General features: G+C 43.4%; 1 protein-coding gene across 2 annotated transcripts in view; it reads right to left on the bottom strand.

The window, feature by feature from the left end:
- LOC135211125 (tRNA (cytosine(34)-C(5))-methyltransferase-like) overlaps window positions 1-23008 on the bottom strand; it is a 149447-nt gene that overhangs the window by 102494 nt on the left and 23945 nt on the right. For both annotated transcript variants that reach the window (XM_064244239.1, XM_064244238.1), the window contains exon 2: window positions 21331-21408. In XM_064244239.1, the coding sequence (XP_064100309.1) occupies window positions 21331-21408 (78 nt within the window). The remainder of the gene's footprint in view (window positions 1-21330; window positions 21409-23008) is intronic.

Raw genomic sequence — 23008 nt, 5'->3', positions numbered from 1 at the left:
AAGAAGTCGCCGTTGTCGGCGACTCATCAACTAAATTAAGAGCTCTTCCTAACCATTTTCTACAGGATAGGATGAGTGGTACTTCTTGCCCCCAAGATTGTGTCTGCAGACACGTATGGCCCTAGCGAGCAGCAGATCTCATATGCCATCTTCACATCTCGCAGGGAGTGTGAAGTGAACACAGAGTTGCTTCGCTAAAACATGGTACTCAGGATGTTACTGAGTGCCATGCTCTGTTGAAATGCTTCCGAGGCCGCGCCCTCACCTCGTGAGCATTTAGATAAAAAGATTTCAAATCTTTGTGCAAACACAATGAAGGAGCATTTTTGAAAGAACTCCTTAACACTAAAGCCAGGGTGTTCTTCGATATGGGCAAGTCTGGTCTTTTTCGGAACACTGCAGATTGCCCGAATGACTTCGACTTTCTTGAGTTTTATGTAGATAAAACTTGAGAGACCCGACAGGGCACAGGACTCTCTCTGGCTCCTGCCCACTAACTTGTGCCATCCTTGCTTCCAAGCTCCTGGCCCAAGGACAAAACGGGTTTCCATTCTTAGGCCACAACGGAAGGCTTAGAGAGCACACCGCCTTGTCTTCTCTAAAGCCAAAACTTGTGACGATGGCTTAAAATTTCACTAACCCTCTTTGTCGTATCTAGGGTGGTTAGAAGAAGGCCTTCCTGATCACATGCAAAAAGTTAACAGGTAGGAGAGGTTCGAATGCTTTAACATCAAGAACTTCAGACTACGTCTAAGTTCCATATTGAAAGCTTCGATCTGGACATGCACAGTCAGTCCGTCTGTACTAAAGTCAGGTGACCGACCAGTTGACCAGTCAGACGAATCAAGGACAGCAAGGCTGTACCCTGAAGACCATAAGGCACTATTCTTCGCTGAAGGATGAGTGTCTGGACTGCCTGGGCGATTCAATCTAAGCAAACCTTGGGGGTGTATCAACGCAACCCAACGTCGTCAGCGAATCAACTCCTGACTCGAGCTTCTGGTGCCAGGAGAAAGGAGCGAGGAGCAAAAAGGCGATTCAGTCCCGAAGGAAGAATGCCTGACAGTCCAACCTGTCTCATGTTACACGATCATCGGGGGTGTATAAACGCAACTGACTTCGTCAACAAGAAACTCAGGGCTACTATATGTCGCCTGATCTCGCACGAGTGTCTGACTCCGAGAAAACAGGTGAGACAAAAAGTAGATGGTGAGCGAGTTTCGAGATTCCACAGAACTCAAAGATCGTGAAGGGCTTTGTTGTTTGACAGACGCAAATCTCTGAGCCCAAAGGCCGTCAACAACATATTTGCATATTCTTTAATAGTTGTGACTGCCAGCTTATCCCATTCTTCAGACGGAAAAGGAAGACTGTAATCTTATTCCTGTCAACCTCTCGATAGTCTGAACGTAGTCAGACTCAGAGCGGAGAGGTTATAGGTACCTTTCGAGTTAGAGTAGACCGACTCTCTCGGAAAAGGTCCTTGGAAAGTGAACTAGGAAGTATGTGACCTCTGTGAATGCAGGATTCTGAAGGCCAACATGGGGCGATCAGCGTCATTGTCGCTCCCTGTGACGTCATAAATCCTCTTACTTAATTTCATTTCCTAAGCGATTGAAAAAGGGGAAAAAGAGACTAAACATCCATCCCCGTTCAATATCATAGGATGGCGTTTAATGGTACCGATCCCGGATCGAGAATAAGGGAGCAGAGAAGAAGTCCGCCTCTTCGTCCTCAACATATCGAAGAGAAGAATGAAAGGGCGTCCCTAAAGTCTACACAACTCTCAACTTACTTCTAAAGAAAGATTCCACTCGGAAGTGAATAGTTGCTGCCGTCGATCGAGACGATTCGTACGGACTTTTGCAATCCTGTAACGAACCTGTAGAGGATCGTTACATTTTACGCCTGTTGTTATAATAGGCTCTTTCTCGTAAACTCGAACAAGGACCGAGAGAAGATACTTCTTAAGATATGAGAGAGCTGTGGAATATCAGAGTTGATCTGGACACTGGTTCCCAAAAACTCGTTTCGAGGACTGGAGGGACTACCGAATCGCTTTTACTTCTTTCAGATTAAGATCCAGGACATCTGGAAACCCTATCCAGATGTCCGTCACCTTCTTTCTATCACCTCAGGTGATAGACGCACTGAGAGATGTTCAGAATCATTGCTAGATCTTGAATAATATTTCAGTTTCCCGGTAGGAAAAAACTGTGGTCTGAATTGCAGTCTATTCGGGGAAACAAACTTCTTCAGGAAGGAAATGTCCCCAGCAAGCTCATCCATTCCTCCCGAGATGCTTACTTCCCTAAATAAGGCTGCGCTTTGCCTAAGCAGGAGAGCAAATAAAAGTGCAATGTTGCGGTAGACTCGTAGTTCCATACCGTGCGGTAACGAGCACCGAAAGGATTAAGAGATAACTCTGTTGAACATAGTAAGGCAAAACGAATGCAACGTTTATTCATTCACGTAAGAAATCCCCTCAATCTTAGGCTAAAGTCCGTGATTGTAGGACAGAGATACAGTTAGTCAGTCAATCCCGCAGGAGAGACGTAACCGTCAGCACAGAGATACGGTTAGTCAGTCAATCCCGCAGGAGAGAGAGACGTAACCTACCGCGCATGACAGCGCACGATCTGTTACTGAATACTGGCTCGGTTGGACAGTTGGACTGGAGGACAGACAGCGTGACAGCAGCAGCAAGCAGCTTACGAACGTCGTCTCTTAACTTTATGTCTGGGTTGCCAGCTACCCTATTCTACGAAGAAATAGGTCCGTTATTTTTGAGCAGAAAGACTCTCAAGCTGGTATATTTAAGCGAAACAGAAAACGCTAAATATATAGATGCGTTTGTGTCGTCAGAACACTACCATACAACGGTAAAAGATAAATCGGAAACTCCTGTTAGGCTGCAGGGAGTAACGTTATTAATGTCCTTAAAATAGACAATAGACCTCTCGGTTGCCATCCGAAGAGGTAACTACAGCAAGCGTATATGACTTGAACCAACCAGAAGTAAAATAACGCAAGGCAAAAAATGAAATTACATCACAATAAAGTTTGTTCCTACTTACCTGGCAGACATATATATAGCTGAATTCGGAAATACAGCTACATACATATCTGACAGGCAAGTTTCATGAACAAAACTTAAGAGAATCGAAGCGTCGAAGCAGTCAGCTCAAGCTTCTTATGTTATTGGACATAAGCGTTCATTGACGTAGTCTACAAGTCTATTTCTACGAGTCTGCAAATGACGAATGAGAGCTCTTCCGAATCTTGTCAATAAGAGCTTATTCGCTTACGCAATATCAAGTTAATGAGATGTTTGTCATGAGAACTAACCCATTTACGGGACAAAGAGATATTTTGTCAAAGAGGGGATACCCACTTACTTGACAAAACGAAAGTATATTGTCAATGGGGGAAAGTCACTGAATTGACAAAACGTAATCCAGGGAGTCGAGCATTTAATTTTTCCGATTCCCGTCTCAAACGAGGAAGGGGCAAGAATCCTGTTAAGAGATTGGGCTTACGGCAAGTAGGACGACGATGTTCAATTCGGCAGCGTAGTCCCGACTAGAAACTAACAAAATCTATCATCTGAAAAACCCTTTCAGATGGGCTAAAAAGCTTGGAAAATTATCCTGGGAAGAGGAAGAAACTCTCCAACCAGCTTCCTCTCCCGTATCACAACTAATGCCTGCTAAAGCTTAAAATTATTGGCAGTATGGCAAAGGAAGTCCTGTCTTGCGCTTTCCTGAAGAGCGTCCTTTTGATGAGTGCCTTTGCAAGAATCCTACTGAACGTTGCCGAGAGTCCTGACGTGCAGGACATCGAGCCTTACATAACCCGTAACTGCCTTATCGCAAAGTCTTGACTGCGGTAGTGGCAACTTAAATTTATTGGCAGAATGGCAAAGGTTGCGGTAGAGCAAACGAGATCTTCCTTAACTCCATCCACCTATGCGAAAAGCAATATTAATTGACAGAGACCTCTTGAATTCACGAAACCCGATGTCTTGCTGGGTTTCGAAGAAGAAGTTGTCTGTTCACTTTAAGCTTCCTCCGAAGCACTGCCTACTTCACATTCTTTGCAGGTGAGGTAGAAGGTATCACCGAAGGTAGAGGTAAAAATTCTTTAGGCCCAAATCTGAAACAAGAGCTTGAAGAGTTCAACAGAAACGTTCAGCCAGGCGACACAGCCTGGCGTGCGCTGGTGCACGCTCGGCGTCCACTGGCGCGCGCTCGGCGTCCACTGGAGCGCGCTCGGCGTCCACTGGAGCGCGCTCGGCGTCCACTGGCGCGCGCGGAGCGCGCTTGGCGTGCACCCGCGCGCGCCTGGAGTCCATCCGAGCGTCCCAGGCGTCCGCTCTCAAAAGCTTCCTGCTACTATGACTTCTTTTACGTATTTCTCGGTGGAAAGACGGACACGAGTTCAGGCGACGTTCGCCTTCTTACTTCTCACTGAAACGCATAACGAGAGAGAGAGAGGACGTGAAGCGTCCTCTTCTATAAAGCTTCTATTTAGAGGGCGCGAGTCCTTCCGAAAGCTCCAACCCCTGCACGGAGAGGACGCTTCGGAGGACGAGAAGCAAACTTTCAGGATTCGTGCACGCGCACGCACTTTGGCAGTCTGGGGATTTTCATCAGAAACTGCCGAAGGCACGCCAGATCGGTGGGGGTTCCTTGTAACCCTCCTTAGGCTTTCGACATGCTCCCTCCCCGGGTCCTGGGAGTCAAGCAGAGGTCCCGGCCTAGAGGCGAAACGAGGCCGATCTGACGCACCCTCCACTACACAAGGGGTATCACTGCACTTCTGCACTTCACTTTTACTCTCTAAAGCAAGCACTTTCGATTCTAAGTTACGAATCGAAAGAGTATAAGAGAAAGGGCAATTCCTCTACAGACACTGCTTAGGGCCCGAAGGCAATACTGCATGGGTTAGGGAGTAACAATTACAGAAGTAGCCACTTCACAGCAATGAAGAAGAGCGAGCAACCCTCCTTCGTAGACATATTCATAGCCCGTAGGCCATACTACAGGGTTAGGCAAAATAAAGTCTACAGGAAGGTTAGCAGGTTCACTACCCTGACTTTTGTTACTGATTAATTGCGTACATACGAATCATACGTCTTCCTTACGGAATTAGACATGTTTACTGATTAATTGCGTACATACGAATCATACGTCTTCCTTACGGAATAGACAAAGTCTCACACTCCTTACATGACAAATCTCAACAAAGAAGGAAGACCCATACCCCTCGTACATACCAAGTGCGGATCTACCGAAGCTTTCGGTAGCCACACCCTATCTTTGCAGACAACCCCGTCTGAAACTAGCCTAACTAGATTCAGATATTTTAAGCAAAAATGAATCAAATTCAAATCAATTTAAGATAGCGTATGCCTAGCCACAAATCCAAGTAAATAAATCAAAAGACAATTAGGATACTTAGCGGCAATGAAGTTTCCAAAATCCTAAGACGGAGGTACTGAAAACAGGTGTTTTCAGCACCGGCGACAGAAAAATTATGAATAGAAAATGGGAATGGTTCCTGATACCCGCCTCCCAGCGGCGGGAATGGGTACTAACCACCTGGCCGACCACTGCGTGTGTCGGAAGTTTTTAAAATTCTGTCGGACTTCAGAAAATACAGCTATATATATATCTGACAGGTAAGTTTCATGAACAAATCTCCTAGTATTGAACAAATTTTTCTCATATGAAAAATTGTAAATTTGATTAATCTGTTCCAGAGCTGGCCCTGCCCCCCCCCCCCCCTCCCCCAAGAATTGGTAACTGAAAATTTGGTAATAAGGTAATTAACAAGGGGGATGTTGGGGGGGGGGGGGGGGGGGGGGGGGGGGGGGGGGGGTTGAGGAGTATCCATCACTCACTGAATGTCAACACTTAGGGACTGAACAGTGTGCTTGAGACGGGTTTAAGTATAAAAAATGCTCCAACCTCCATAACTATGAAAAACCAATTTCTTTTACAAATCATAAAATTTAATAAATTTATTTTTATTTTTCACAACTAACAAACCTGAGGTCTTAACATTAGGATAAATATTCTAGTACCAGCTGGAAACCAGAGTACAAAAAAACAAAAAAAAATATTGCATATGGATTAGTCACATGTCCTTTGTCATTAGATAAGTGGGACAACCCACATACCAGCCCCAGTTAATTTAAGAAATTAATTTCTTAAATTTGTATTTTGTTCATATACGAAACAAATCTTCGATCTTAACATTAGGATACACTTACTCTCGGCAGAAGGAGGTTTGCCACATCTGGTCAGTTACCTGGATAAGAGAATTCCAAGGAATAAGACCATAATTTCTGAACCTTAGATATATGTATACATTACGTTCAGCTTCTGGGTTTCAATACAATATCACAGTTCATTGCATATTTGGAAGATATGAAGCTATATGTTCCAATAACAAACCAATGTAGCCCCATATGTATGTTTGTTATCGTTCCTCTTTCTCCTTGCCAAAGAGAGCAATGTAGTACTGCTACTGATAAGTCTCTTAACATCGATTATTACTCTACAGTATGGCTACTACACTTACCTGTATCATGACAGTTCCATCTAATGAAGGAACACTCTTCTTACTGCCCAAAGGTAAAGGCAGGAGACAAAGAGGAAAAGAAAAGAGACCAGTCACCTCATTCATTTCACTTTCATATCATCACCTTAGACAAGATACAAACTGACCTGCCAGGGGCACTGAATCATTATGCTTAAAGGCAAAATATAGTTCCCTAAGTAATGTAAAATTAGGCTGGTAGAAATTGATACTTTGCTGGTCTAGGTTAGGCTACCCTGAGTTCACCTAATTTGTCACAATGAATGTTTATGATATTAAAATGAAATGTTGAGAATATAAGGTCGGCATTTACATACATTTAGCTAATGTTTTATGGATGCCCGTAACTGTTGAATTAAGCTTAGATAGGTTAAAACTGGACTTTGTTAGTATCAACATATGAGACTTGTTTAAAGGATAATAACCCTTGAATAGTGTAAGAATTTATTTAGACAATAATTTGTGATGTCTAAACCTGATGTTGTTTAGTTTAAAGTAACACCCTAGTCTGAGTTTGTGCTGTTGTGATGGATTTGGTTAAATTTTCTGATTACCTTAGTTGGTTATTTTTAGGTTATCCATACTCCAGTATACTTCATTTTGAGTTTTACCTGGATCAGCTGCAGAGGTTTAAGGTTAAAAATTCAAACTGATGTTTCCACATAGCTTACAATATTGAATGTGTATCTCATTCTACTGTAGACTGCAAAAGTTTGATGCCAGCCCCCCTTTCTTTTCTGGTGTTTTCTTTGGAAGCTATCTCCGATGTTCACCTTCTTGTCTACTACCCCTGCGTGGTTGCACCTGTTTTTAGCCCAACTGTCATTAACCCCTGGCAATTAACCCTTAAACATGAACGTGGGGTTCTGTACACACACACACACACACACACACACACACACACACACACACACAGGCAACTCTACCGTAGCAGCTGCCAGTACTTCACCGGTCACTGTCAGTTTAGTCTAGAGGTTGCCCTAGGAGGGTAGGTATGTGAGTGTCCTGTGCTCCTATTGTTGTTGTTGTTATTCTTGTTTTTGGTGCAGCACACCCCATGTAAGTGTTTTGGTATAATTCTATTTGGGGTGCATGGTACCCCATGTATGTGTTTTTAGGTCACACACACACATATTATATTATATTACATTATATTATCATAAATCTGTAATACACACACTAAGCATCAATTAAGATGTATTCAGAGGAATAATGACTGATAACATAAAATAAAGTTAAAATAGTGTAATTTTTCTGTGTAAAATTTTGATCATTTTTTGTCAATCTGTGATACAGTGAGATGTGGTGCCAGAGAGCTGAGGGCTGGTGAGGGGAAGGCGAGAGGACCCACCTCGCCATGGCAGGAAGCCTGTTTGTTTATTATGGAAATTGCATTTATGGCAAATTTTTATTTTGAATTTGTCAGGAAAAAAATGAATTTTCAATATTTTTGTTTTATTAATGTTTAGTACCAGAAAAATTAAGTTATTCAAGGATGTTTAATCATTAAAAGAATGAGTAAGGATTGAACTTTTTGTAGATTTTTTCAGAAATAAAATTTTTTTTAACGCAAGTGGGTTTTTTCTTGATAAAAAAATGGGGTATGCTACACCCTAAGTTTGTGTTTATGTGACAAGATTTCCATGTTTGTGTTTAAGGGTTAACCACTGGAGTGTTTGACAAGGGCTACCACTACCACATTGAGCTACACAAGAAGCATTTTCATCAATTAACATTTAGTATTAAATAATCATTGTTCTTGCGTTAAAGCAAATTTATTTGATATGATATTGCTCATTACTTTCTAGATTTGTTTTGGTATAATTTGTGTATATATCTCCAGAATGATATTTTTCAGTTATTATTGATTTTAACTGAGGGGCGTTCAATATTCAAGTAGAGTTTAATTTAGACTTGCTATGCCATAATTTACAGTCCAATTACCATAACCAACCATATAATTTGGTAAGTATTGAGAGTTGGCTACTTGTGTGTGAGGTTCCTTGATTTGCTTACAACTATACTTTTATGGAGGTGGAGATCGGGAGGGAGGGTGGCCGGTTCCAAAGTAAGGTAAATCAGGAATTATTCCCCACACCCCTGATGACTTCAGCACTACAAAGAAGTGATTTATGTATTGAACCCTTCCGACTCTTGACCTGGGACTACTTCTATTGCTTCTTTCTTGAGAAGTAAGGACACTTCCTCAGCAAGAGCCAAAAATCTTTGAATTTTCGGAATAAGTGATTAAGGCAATCAGCCTCTTGGCTAAGGGAGGAGTTTCCAGAAATGGAATATTGTAGCCATGTCTTAATACTTCCACCACCCATCACTCTGCTCCTCACCGGTTCCACTTCTCCCAATATACTGAAGGAGTCTGGCACCTACTTTCATATGGAGCACATTGTGCCCACTTTTTGGATAGGGATTTTGCTTGGATTTCTTAATGGTCCTCGACGAGGATCATATGTTGGCTCGGGTTCTGGCAGGTCTTTGACCCCTTCCTCGAAAGAAATAGGGCTGCAAAGGAGACAAAGATTTAAAGGAGAAAATGTGTTTCCTTAGGCCATCTGGATGAATTTGTTAGTAAATCCTGTGTCGACTTCTGTAGCTCACAGGAAATCCCATCTACAATTGCCTGTGGAAACAGACCTTCTCTCGATACAGGCAAAAACAGAAGGGCCGATCTCTGAATTGATGTCACTCCTTTTATGGAAAAAGAACACCGTAACTCCCAAAGCTCCCTAGGCGTAGTGTGGGGCTAGTTCCCTAAAGATATCTCTTAACTCTTTTATCCGCACATAATAGTAAGTTAAGATCCAACAAGAATTCTGCTAATAAATCAAGATATTCCTGGATTTTGCGAGCCAGATAGCATACCGTCCAGCCAAGGAAGCTCACAATTTCCAAGACTTTAAAAAGATTCAAAGATTCTTAAGAAAATGGTCCAGTTCAAATGACATGAACATGGAATGGGACTGGAGAAGTCCCCTTAGGAGAAGGCAGCCACACCAAAGGATGGAACTTCTCCCATCACGTAGTATGAGTACCTTCTCTTCAAAAGACAAAATGGTGGATAACTACAGTTGAATTTACCCAATTCTTTCTTTTCTGACATCCATTTCTCCACTTCTTTGAGAGCCTTCCTTGCTGAAATAGAAAACACCATCTGTGTTACATGAGCAGACCCTGCAGCCGACTACTCAACTGGAGAATCGACACTGGAGACAAAGGTGTTGCAGGAGAGAAGTAAGCTAGGTAGCTCTGTAGTAAATAGCACAAGGATGTGTAAGCTATAGGGGGAGTGTCTTCTTCCAAAACTGATGATACTGGAGACATTATCTAGTCCCTTGTAGCTGTGGACGGCTTCTTTAACCCTTTAATGCCGATTGGATGTATTAAACGTCGATATAAATTGTCTGTTGGGAGCAGATTGGACGTATGGTAAGTCGATATAGAAAGGTTTTTTTAAAAATTTGCGGAAAATACTTAGAGGCCTACTAGGCGAAAACTTTTGAATCACGCGCCATGGGGGATGCTGGGAGCTTATGGATCAAAGCGTTGTTTTGTTTACAATCGTTACCCAGGCGCGCAAGCGCGAATTTCTCTCTTCTCGCACTAAAAAGTATCAGCAACACATCTCAGAAATTATTTTGTTACTTTGACATTGTTTTGCACCATTTTATATTAGCCGTTACATAGAGTATTATATATGAAAACTTGCGCAATTTTATGTAGAATAAAACTAAAAACAACCCATGGTTGTAGCTTTTATCAGTTTTGAAATATTTTCATATAAATAACGATAAGTGCCAAAATATCAACCTTCGGTCAACTTTGACTCGACCGAAATGGTTGAAAAACGCAATTGTAAGCTAAAACTCTTACATTCTCGTAACATTCAATCATTTACCTTTATTTCACAACAAATTTGAAGTCTCTAGCACAATATTTCAAATTATGGTGAATTTATGAAAAAAAAAAAAATTTCCTTACGTCCGCGCGGTAACTCTTCCGAAAAAAATCAAGAAATTTTTTCGTCCGATTGTCGTAATGTTTGCACCATTTTAAATTAGCCGTTACATAAAGTTTTACATATGAAAATGTGTGCAATTTCATGTAGAATACAACAAAAAAAAACAACCCATGGTTGTAGCTTTTATCAGTTTTGAAATATTTTCATATAAATAACGATAAGTGCCAAAATTTCGACCTTTGGTCAACTTTGACTCTACCAAAATGGTAGAAAAACGCAATTGTAAGCTAAAACTATTACATTCTAGTAATATTCAATCTTTAACATTATTTTTGCAACAAATTGGAAGTCTCTAGCACAATATTTCGATTTATGGTGAATTTATGAAATAAACTTTTTCCTTACATCCGCGCGGTAACTTCCAAAAAAATCATAAATTTTTTCGTCCAATTGTCGTAATGTTTGCACCATTTTAAATTAGCCGTTACATAAAGTTTTATATATGAAAATGTGCGCAATTTCATGTAGATACAACTAAAAACAACCTATGGTTGTAGCTTTTATCAGTTTTGAAATATTTTCATATAAATAACGAACGTTAAATAGAAAAAATTCGTCCTTCGGTCAACTTTAACTCGACCGAAATGGTCGAAAACTGCAATTGTAAGCTACAACACTTACAGTCTAGTAATATTCAATCAATTACTTTCCTTTTGCAACACACAGGAAGTCTCTAGCACAATATTTTGATTTATGGTGAATTTTTGAAAACAGCTTTTTCTATGTCAGTGAGTTACGAATTCATGCAACGTTTTGTGATAATATTTTCTCTGTGTTGGCTTGATCATTTTACAATGTGTTATATACCAAAAATTGCAATTTAGTGTACAATACAACGAAAAAAATTAACTCGTTAGCTTTAACTGTTTTGCTCACAGCGCAATTTGTATACAATTATATATGAAATTTTTTTTTTGCGCTGTCATATATCCCAATATTTATATATGATAATGATATCTTTTTTCATTTCTGATGATTGCACACTAAACTTCAGGCAATGACAAAAAAAGGAGCCAAAAATGAACTCCTAATCTTGAAAACTAAGCATGCTGTGATTTTTTGTAAAAAACATTTTTTCCTCTTTGGCGCTCACTCGCAAACACCGCCGGCATACGGGAGACGATTTTTAAAATACCGCTTCGGCGTTTAAGGGTTAAACAACTCAAAATGTTGTCCAAATTGCTGCTTAATCAGGGCAAGAGGGAGATCCAACAACCCTGAATGTGAAGGGGCTAGAGTCACAGACTCGTCTAACTAACTTCGAGTGATCATCTAAATGTGAGGACTGACACAGTCTTACTCTACGAGAAGGCTCGAATCCAGGTTTATGATGAGGGAGTTCTGTCACCAAATACCGTTCATGAGCGAGAGGGTGCTGGAGCACAAGCAGCTGCTCGGGCACAATGAGTGCTCAAGAGCGTAAGACTGCTCAGGCGCAAATGATGCGTCTTCTTGTGGCACCAGCTGGCGCTTAGACACTAAAGATCAATCCAAAGAAACTTCTCTACTTGAAACTACAGGTGTTACTGCATGTTTGCGTTTCACCATCAATTTGTCTGAATGTTCATTGGAAAAACTCTGGGCTATCCCAAAAACTCCATGAGGGAACAGCTTCTCTCAATCTTTTACAAGGCACCGGAGGGGTGCAAAGCATTTCTGCTAACCTTTTCAATGGTCTTGACTTACCACTGTTGCACCATTGGCGCCTCTGTTCTGGACTTGAATTATTCATATTGGAACTAGCTGAAAGACGATCCGTTTCACGAAATACTCCTTTCCACCGATTATCTGGGCGTTTGCGGCAGGTGCGAATGAGGGGCCAACTCCCCAGGGGCAGACCCAACCGACCTCCCTTGGGCTTCCAGTATAGCTTCTCCCTGGTGCGGGGGAGCATGCTAGGGACCTTTGCCTTGGAGAATCAGCAGGCCAAGAAACCAGCTCCTCCACTGTAACTTCATGATCGCTGACAACACTTATTTTCCATAAAAGCTTTTACAGAAGCCCCAATTTGAGTTACTGTGTTCACTAACATTCTCAAGAATGACAGTGGCATAGGGTTCAGGAGAGTGAGAGCTGGGTCCAGGGTTAGGTGGAAGAAAGGCTGGACTATAAATGGGGGATAAAGCAAAAAGAGAAACAATAGGTAGTTCAGCTAAATTCTTGTCTCTAGCAGTCACTTTTCTCTTTCTGTCTTTCTCTAATTTTTTCAAGTGAGTTTACGATTTTCCAATCCTTACTTCCCCAATCCTTACACTCATCACAAGTCATACTAGTTGAACACACTTGTCCCCTGCAAGATGTACATTTAGTGTGTGAATCATACTTTGCTGAAGTAAGTCTGCTGCAATAACAAATACTCGTCAGACTTGTGTCAAGCATCTTTAAAGTCAAACTTGTGTCAGGCATCTTTAAACTAACAAGTCGAAAAGCAAATCTCTATCTAGAATAGTCACTATCTTCAGAGAAAACCCTGTACTACTACACCTAATCACCGAAAGACTACCAAAAACAAAATACTTCACCAATTTGCAATAAAATCCCACAAAATTAATGATGAAATTTAAAAAACATCGCTACTGCTCACGACCATCGCTGAGAGCTGCCATAAACAAATTGGTTCTCTCTGCTCAGTTGTTCCCCTCTTTCCCAAAAAAATTGCTACCACGAATTTCAGAATTTTTAGCAGACTGTATTTTTAAACTTTTAGCTATGTAATTACTTGGTAAGCTGCACATACAAAATATGACAAATTTTCTAAGACAAATTGTATTTCTCATAGCTACAAACCTGAGGTCTTAACAATAGGATAATTTCTAGCGCCTAGCTGGATCCGGTTAAAAAGCAGATGAATGCAAGGAATTTCGTGATATCTGGCAACGCATGCGTAGATTGGGTGAAGAAGTGGTCAAGGACAACACCGCTACGCCAGTCTTTCCCAACTCAGGATGACTTAACAAACAGAGGGGCGGCTAGAGGCGGGCAGTATAACGTTAAGACCTCAGGTTTGTAGCTATGAAAAATACAAATTGTCATAGAAAATTTGTCATTTGTTCATAAGCGAACAAACCTTCGGTCCTAACAATAGGATAGACTCATACTTGGAGGGAGGTATAAGACATCCTAGACTGGCTGGTGGCCTACCCACCAGTCCAGCTCTCAAAAGAAATCGTTTTTGGAGAGGGACTGAAGCCCATTGAGAAGCTAGATAAATTGATATCTAACCATGTGGCAGAATCACAAGCTAGGAAAAAACAAGCTGCAGAATCCCCCCCACATATACCTAATCGATCCAGCTGCCAAACCCACCCTCAGTCACACTTTCTTCTATACACAACAAATATACGCAGGCAACAAAAACAAAACAAAAACAAAAACACAAAACACACGTACTTACCAACACTCCAGATACTCCCGGCTATCCTGTGCTGTCTGCCGTCGAGGTCGCAGAGATACCAACCACAACCCAGACCACAACCCACAACCAAAACAACACAACAACAAAAAAGGAACACAACAACAAAACAGGAACACAACCACAAACCAACAACAACATCCAAAGACCACAACCCACAACTCAACAACAAACAAGAAACACAACCACAACCCAACAAAACAGCAAACAACCAAGGAACACAACCACAACTTCACACACAACAACAAAACTCAAAAACACAGCAAAAAACCAATGCACAAACAATTACCAACAAAAAAAAAACACAAAAAAAGGCAACATACACACCCACTAACAATGCCAACAACAACCCTCAACTACAACTCACATATAATAACAGGAACTCACATACAACCCAACAAAGACCTCACAGCACAACAACTCTTAAGCAACAACTTCAACTGACAAAACAACAACTAAACAACAAACAAAACACAACTTAGCTGACTTTAAATTCCTCCAATAAAAAAACTGTCTAAACTACTTATCAACACCAGCTCTCACCAAAGACTGACTCAAAAACACTCAAAACACAGAACCCTAACAATCAACAGGACCAGCAGACAGCCCAGAACCTACCAACAACCAATTCAGTCATTAACTATCCACACAGCAATTACACCCTCTCTCTCTCTCTCTCTCTCTCTCTCTCTCTCTCTCTCTCTCTCTCTCTCTCTCTCTCTCACACAGACGTTGTCAAATGGAACTTCATAACTCCTCCATAACCACTCAGAACCTGAGTGACGTATGTACAATGATAGATGGGATAACCATTGTATAGGGAACCAAAGAGAAACTTTGACTGTCCAATAACAAACCAAGACACCAGGGTTTGTATTACTCCCAACCCCGCCTTGCCGAGGAGTGGACCATATGCTACCAAATAGCGGGTAAACTATTTGCATATTGCATGACCACACTACCAGTATGACTACCTTACTCACCTGTATCAGACCAGTCCAGCAAATGACGTGTCTATTCCTTAAACCACCCAAAGGAAGAAGGAAAGGTACAAGAGAAAGAAGGAGACCAGCCAACTCACTCATTCTCTCATCCACACAATCATCTTAGGTAAGATATAAAGGTGCCCTGTTAAGGACAACCATGAGTTACACAACCTGTTGGGGAGCCACCACAGGACCCAGGGAAAACATGTCCGCAGATCTGTGGGCAACATCCTTAAGATAGAAGAAGGTGAACATGGACTGGCGTAACCAAGTACCAGCACTCAGCACTCTATGTACAGCCAAGTTCTTTGTGAAAGCCAGAGAGGGACCAATACCTCTAATGTCATGCGCTCTAGCCTGCACAGACGTGGTGGTGGAATCATCAAGAGTCAAGTATGTCTGTCTGATGGCTTCCCGTACCCAAAAAGAGATAGTATTCTTAGACCTCTTTCTTTGTACGGCCTGTGCTAACAAAAAGTCTGCAGCAGCCTGGTCTAAGGTGCCGAGTCCTTTTAAGATAGCAACGCAGGGCCCGGACAGGGCACAACAAAAGCTCTTGAGCATCACCACCCACAAAGTCAGTCTGTGATGGAATGGAAAACGAAGTAAACCTGTCATCATGAACAGAGATTTTGGGTCTTGGCAACAAAGCCAGAAGAAAACTGTCTTGAGCGTCATGTTCCTGTCAGATGAGAGACGCAAGGGCTCATATGGACTTTTAGTGAAGCTCTTAAGAACCAAGGAAAAATCCCACATTGGAGACTTAAGCTCTCTAGGAGAACTCGACTGCTCAAACCCCTTAACTAGCAGGGAAAGTTCCCAGGAAGAGGAGATGTCGATACCCTTATGACCTAACACCAAGCTCAGGGCCGCCCTGTAGCCTCAAAAGGCAGAAACAGACAAACATTTCTCGTCTCTGAGGAAGGTTAAAAAGTCTGCTTTTCGCTGAATAGAGGTCGCGAGTGGAGAAAAACCCCGTTTACGACACCAATCACAGTAGATCGCCCACTTGTCTTGGTAAACCGTGGAGGTCGACTTCCTAAAACTGCTGGACATATGCCCAGCTGTTCTCTGAGAAAAGCCTCACGCTCGGAGGAGATACTTGATAGCCTCAAACAGTGAAGAGACAGAGATTCTACTGACTGGTGGAACCTTTCCTCAGAGGCTGACACAGGAGATGTCGCCAAGGGGGAATCTCCCTCAGAACCTCTGACAACGACGACAGCAGATCTGGGAACCATTCTGCCTGAGGCCACAGAGGGGCTACCAAAGTCATCCTGAGACCCAGTGAACTCATTAGCCTGTTCAGAACCTGACGGATCAAACAAACAAGAGGGAAGGCATACACCTCCAAGTTGTCCCAGGGATGTTGGAATGCATTCTCTGCCAATGTTAAAGGATCTGGAACCACTGAACAGAACACCTCCAGCTTCCTGTTGAAGCGTGTCGCAAAACGGTCCAGCATGGGTCTCCCCCAAATCTAGAAAAGCTTGTCTGCCACCACTTGATGAAGGGACCACTCTGTGTGCATAGGATCTGATCCCAGTTACTGAGTTTGTCTGCAACCACATTCCGTTTTCCTGGGATATACCTGGCTGAGAGCTCTACCGAATTGCTGACCGCCCACTGGTGAAGCTCGACGGTCAAGGCGTGAAGTTGACGTGAAACCAGGCCTCCCTGTTTGTTCAAATAGACTACCACCATGGTGTTGTCCGACATGAGAACGACAGAATGATCTTCTACTTTCCCACGAAACTCCTTCAGACCCAGGAAAGCCACCTTCAACTCAAAGATGTTGATATCTTGCTGCTTGTCCTCCAAACCCCAAACGCCTGAAGCGATGAGGCCGCCTAAATGAGCCCCCCAACCTGCGAGGGAGGCGTTCAAGAACAGAAGGAAGTCCAGTGCATGAGAATGCAGAGGGACACCCTTCAACAGATTCTGATCATCCAACCATCAACGAAGGTCTTCTCTCACTTCCAGAGACAGAGGAACCATTAACAGGGGAGAGTCCCCCGCCAGAGACCAGAATTCTCCCAGTCTCCATTGCAGAGACCGAAGATGAAGATGCCCAGAAGAGCCTGCCACTGACAAGCTGACTGATGTGACTTTGACAGGAAGTTGCGTGCCACTGCCCGCAACTTCTCCAATCTCTGATCCAACGGGAAAACTTTTGCCACTGTCGTATCGATGACCATGCCCAATTCCAGACAGAACCGAAGTAGACGATTCCTGTCCTGCAGCAGCTTTTCCCTGGAAACTGCCAAGACTAAACAATCGTCGAGGTACCTCAGCAAATGGATCCCCTGAGCATGGGCCCAACTTGACATGAGAGAGAAGACCCTTGTGAACACTTGAGGGGCTGTCGTCAGCCCGAAGCACAAGACTTTGAACTCGAAGACCTTGTCCCCAAGAGAGAAGCGAAGGAACTTCCTGGACGTGGGATGAACAGGGATTTGGAAGTATGCGTCCCTTAAGTCTATCGACAGCATGAAGTCACCTTCCCTCACGGCTGCCAACACCCAGCGTGGAGTCTCCATCTTGAACCCTGTCTTCCTGATGAAGTGATTCAAGGTGGATAAGTCAATCACAGGCCTCCATCCTCCCGACACCCTGGGCACCAAGATGTGACTGTAAAACCCCGGGACGGACGCACCACTTCCTCTATCGCATCCTTGTCCAGCATTTTCTGCACCTCCTCCCGAAGAGCCAAGAACTTCAGAGAATCTGGAGGATATGCCTTCCTGAGCTGCGGCTTGTCCGACAAAGGAGGAGAGAAGTTGAATGGCGGTACGTATCCCACCCGAAGGACATCTACCACCCACTTCTCCGCCCCATAACTCTGCCACTTGGCCCAATGGCCTGCCAGGCAACCCCCCACCTGTGGCGCAGGAGAGGGAGAGGCGCCTAACCAACCGACGGCCCCCATGACCTCTGCCCCTTGAGCCCCTTCTTGGCTTAAAGGAACGAGAGCGAAAGGGGCGTTAATCTTCTGACTTAGGCTGTGTCGAACGGGAAGGCTCTGCCGAACTCGAGGTTCTCGATGGCCCACCAGGCGTTAATCTCCTTGACTGCTGCTGGACAGGGGGAGGAGGAGGAGCCGGAGGTCTCCGAGGACGAGACTCCGACTTAGACACGGCCTGGTGCATCAGTCTGTCTTGTGTGTCAGCCCAGCGCCAGTCTACTGTATTCTCGAGCTCTGTCTGAGGAAACAAAAATTGGGACTCCAACAGATCTGTTCCTCAATGCCAGCAAGGACTCCGTGTCAAGCGATCTCTCCATCCTAGACAAAGCCGCGTCCCTTCTAATCAGAAGAAGGTTGGTCCATAAATTAGAACTGAGGTGAGCCATATATGAAAATGCCTTGCCCCAGACTGCAACAAACTGGCAAGCAAGGAGGCACTAACCAACCCTTCCGGGGACCTGTCGGAAGCTATCTTGGCAATAACCACCGACCAGAGGTCCAGCCAAGAAACCGTCTACAACATGGAGGCTGCCGTAGATTCCAATGCTGAGGCATCTTGCAGAGACAAGGACGGAGCCACCGACCTCAACTGTTCCAAAGTCAATCCCGGCTTCAGGCAAATGACGTCTGGGTTAAGATGGCATGACAACAAAAAAGCAGAGCTTGTAGCATAGTACTTCCTATGTCTCGTGAGAGGCAGGGGTAGTAGTTTGGTAGAGCCCCTAGAGCGAAGCGAACTGTCCCGGTCAGAAACAGAAGCGTTAACCTTCTGCAAGACCGACTGAACATGCCCTAACAAAGGAAGCTGAAGAGATGATTTGGGTTCCTGAGTAGCTCCCACCAAGGCTTCCAAGCAAGAAAGAGTGTAAGACGACCGAGACCGAGTCCTACTTTCCAAATTGTTAAACCCATGAATGAGATCAACAACTTCCGTAAAGTAAGACAAAAACTCTTGCGTGTCTCCCTCCTCCTGCTCTGGGAACGGAGACCGACGACAAGGAGGATGTGTAGGCTCCTCTAAGGCACTGTCCCCCCACAAAATTAACGGAAGAGTTAGCAGCCAAACAGCCCGAAACCTCAACTAACCTGTCAGGGCTGGGTTCATGCGTTGGCTTCTGAGACAAACCCATTATAACACTAGGAACATAACTTACCTCAACAGATGACTCAACATGTCCATGAATGGTCACAGGCGCGGCGGACGTAGGTTCATGAGACTGGGGGGAAACCCGAACACTCGAGATCGAAGGAGAATCCCCTAGAGTCGAACTCTTGGAAGCACCAGTGAGAGAGGCAGGCAAACACTCCTGCTGCACCAACTCTGCGCTCACTGCCTTCGACCTCTTGACAGGCGCCTTGAGATCCTTATGGCGACGAATAGGCCTTGGAGAAGAAGGAGCACTTACATCACGTGCACGGGCAGGGGAGGTTGCAACACACTCGCGATGTGCATGGACAGGGGGGTTGCAACACGCTCACGATGCGCACGGACGGGGGGGGACGCCCGTGGTTCGAGGCTGAGGACGAAGCATCCCCTGAAGATCGCACATGGGAAGGAGCACTAACACTGCCTGAAACAACAGCACACTCGGGAACACATCTACGTTGTTCCTCCCTCGTAGGCGAAGGAAGGGCAAAGTCCTTAGCCTTCCAACGCTTGATATGCCGACGGGGCATAGAGGGGGAAGAGGGAGAGGAAGACAACACTGGTTTCTTATGCATACTCTTCTCAGGAGGCGGGGACGAAGCAACACGTTTCCTACCAGTCCTCCCTACTGATAAGGCAGCCAACTTCACATCCAAAACAGAGTCCAACCTCTGAAGCACTGCCTGGCATATGACCTTAGACTGACGTGTCAGAGAAGGCTCCAATGACATGAAAGGGAGATGTAGTGAACCAGGCAGCAGGGATGACGTCACGGCTGAGACAGGCAGATCAGAGGAGATGACTGGGAGAGACGTCATCGATGTGAGTGATGTCACAAGTGGTGGTGACGTCACAGCTTCCCCTCGGTGTGAGGGGGAATCAGACGCCACTGGCCCACTGGCAAAGGAATACACAAAGACGGATCCTGTGACGTCATCAACGGGGCTGATGCCACAGTGCCACTCCGACTGGAAGAAGCGGCAGCAGACACTGGTGGAGCAATACAAGATGGTCAACTTCTGCTACCCATGAAGACGAGGCCAGGAGGGGGGATGGCCTGGCCAAACTGGGAAGGGGGGCTACATTACAAACATTAGCCTGGTGGCCTCCCGATACTTCCAGCGACGAATCAATGGAAGAAAAGGAAGGAGACGCACGAACAACGCTACTATGGGGGTTGACTACTGCAGGAAACGAAACATCGGGAAGAGGCGAGAAACCTTCCCAAATAGGAAGAGTCGAAACCCTCCGATGATCTCTCTTGCCATAAAACGACCTCCACTGCTCCTTAGGCCATGCCCGGCATTCCGTGCAAGGATTCGTAATAGTACAAAAATTAGAACGACACCTACTGTATGTGATGTGAGGGTTGGTCACTGCTGAAGCCAAAAAACGAGCACACGGAAAACCAGGAACTCTGGGGCACATACGCTGACGCCAAGAAGGAGCAGAAGCCATAATATCAACCAAACACACACACACTAAACACAAGCAAAACGGGCAATGAACCGGAAAAAGGCCAAGAGAGGTTAACACAACTCTCGCCCAGGTGGTCACACACACACACACACACACACACACACAAAAAACTGGCGTAGTGGTGTCATCCTTGACCACTCCTCACCCAAGCTATGCATGCGTTGCCAGATATCACAAGATTCCTTGCTTTCATCTGCTTTCTAACCAGATCCAGCTGGGCGCTAGAAATTATCCTATTGTTAAGACCGAAGGTTTTTTCGCGTATGAACAATATATATTTCAACTGCATCAGCAGGACAAACCGTTCATTTGAAAAAATAATTTTTTTCTAAATTATATAAAGTATCTATAATACATACAGGGAAAGACAATACATGTGACCAACTTTCGTTGTTTACTAATGGGATACATTTACTTACTACCAGATGGCAATCTCTACTTCATCCAGGCTTTTGCTACCCCATCTTACTGCTATCCTAATACCAGTTACTCATCCAAGGAGAGACTTTTCAACAAATCCAACTCTACAACCTTCACCCTCTTATAATGACAATGGTGAAAGGTGTAGGTTTGCAATTTGTATGAAATGCACAATAATACAATCATCAGTTAACATTACAAAATCAAATGCTATTGAAATTCATAAAATATTGCATGCAAAATTCTAATACAGTGCAACAGTGTGACATTATACTGTACCTTGTAATATTTTTCAAAATCTAAGTTTTCTCGAACCACTTCAACATAGTCCGTCTTAGGTCTCTCTTTCTTTGGTTTCTGGAAGAAAAAAAATAGAATGATTAAATTCTGTACATGATTAATAGATACCAATTCTACTTTAACTTTAAAAATAATATTAAAACACCAAATATTTAATGTGCAAAAACTCTTGACTAAAATCCTCAAACAATAAAAAAGAACTTCGGTTTACATTTAATTTTAACCTGAATACTACCATGATTAGTATAAAGATCATGAATTAAATTTTTAAGTATCAACAACTTACTACTTAAAAATAAATTCACCAGTTTTATACAAGGGGTAAAGTGCTTATGACCATATTAAAGGACAGTTGAAAACTAATAGGTTCATCAGCAACTGATGCACAACTGGACAAAGGAGCAAAACACACTTTGCTAAAAAGTGCACTGATAACCTCAAAACATAGCCAATTGGGAAGGAAATTTTTATGATGTCATCAAGACATATATCTACTAGCCATTCAAAAGAAACAAACACCTAATGAAGTGTAATCAACTATGCGTTTCACCAATAGCACAAAAGTTTAAAAAAAACAGGAGAGGTCACTCACCCAGACACCTACCATACATTATAGTGGTGATGTCATCTCTTGACCAATTAAAAGCAATAAACAAAGTGATGCATGATGACATGTCAAGTGACATACTGCTTTTATGCCAATAGTTGCAAAAACTCTCAAAAACAAATCCCCACCTAACCCTCTCCAGTCTCCTTGCCCAGCCTCCCTCCTCCCCCTCCTTTCCTTGGCATACCACCTGCAAAATAACCCTTTCTCAGCATGCTCATAACTGTAAGCACTATAGCACATGCTTCTTTCCAGCAATACAGCATTGCCATCCTTCAAATACATTTTCTTATGAACTTGACATTATAATATAAAAAAAATACTTTAGTGCTGATGTACTGTCTGGAGAATATTAAGTTCCAGATTAAGGGAAAATGGCTAACTGAAGGACTACAACATAAGTATTCGATGGAAACATCCATGTCTTTACAGAACTTCTTTCCAAGTCAGCAAGCAACTGCTCACCCTATATAGCACATTTCAACAGAAAGGGGTGGCAGAATGGTGTCAACAGCACAAGTCAATCATATTGAAGCCAATCATTGTTGACAGAAACAATTTCTTGTACAAGTGCTGCCTAACAGGTGTGCAAAAGGACGAAAATTATGCCATGTGTCTGAATTCAAATACAGTGGAACCTCGACCTACGAAAGTCCCAACTTACGAAAAATTCAAGTTATAAAAGGAAACACAAAGATTTTTTTGCCTCTACATACGAAAATAATTCAGGTTACGAAAGGGTGTTACTATAGTGTCCCGAGATTCGCCCAGACAGCAGAGAAAAACTTCAAAACTCGAGCGCCGCCAACTGAGTAGAATCGCCACCATCCTCCCACTCTCCCATTGGTTCCTGATGCTAGTCACCGCCGTAAGATCCTGCTCTCCTATTGGTCAGCATCTCTCCCATCTTGCTCTACGTAAAGGCGTTCTTCGGCCACTCGGTAGCAGCATCGTTATCGTGACCACTTCAAATTCGTTCATTCATATACGATTTCGATTGTTCATATAAATTCATGTTAGTGATTTCACTTTGTACTTTATCGTGTGTGA

This window comes from Macrobrachium nipponense, chromosome 4, assembly GCF_015104395.2.
Source record: "Macrobrachium nipponense isolate FS-2020 chromosome 4, ASM1510439v2, whole genome shotgun sequence".
In the NCBI taxonomy this organism is placed as follows: Eukaryota; Metazoa; Arthropoda; class Malacostraca; order Decapoda; family Palaemonidae; genus Macrobrachium; species Macrobrachium nipponense.
This window is presented reverse-complemented; position numbering and strand designations above follow the sequence as displayed.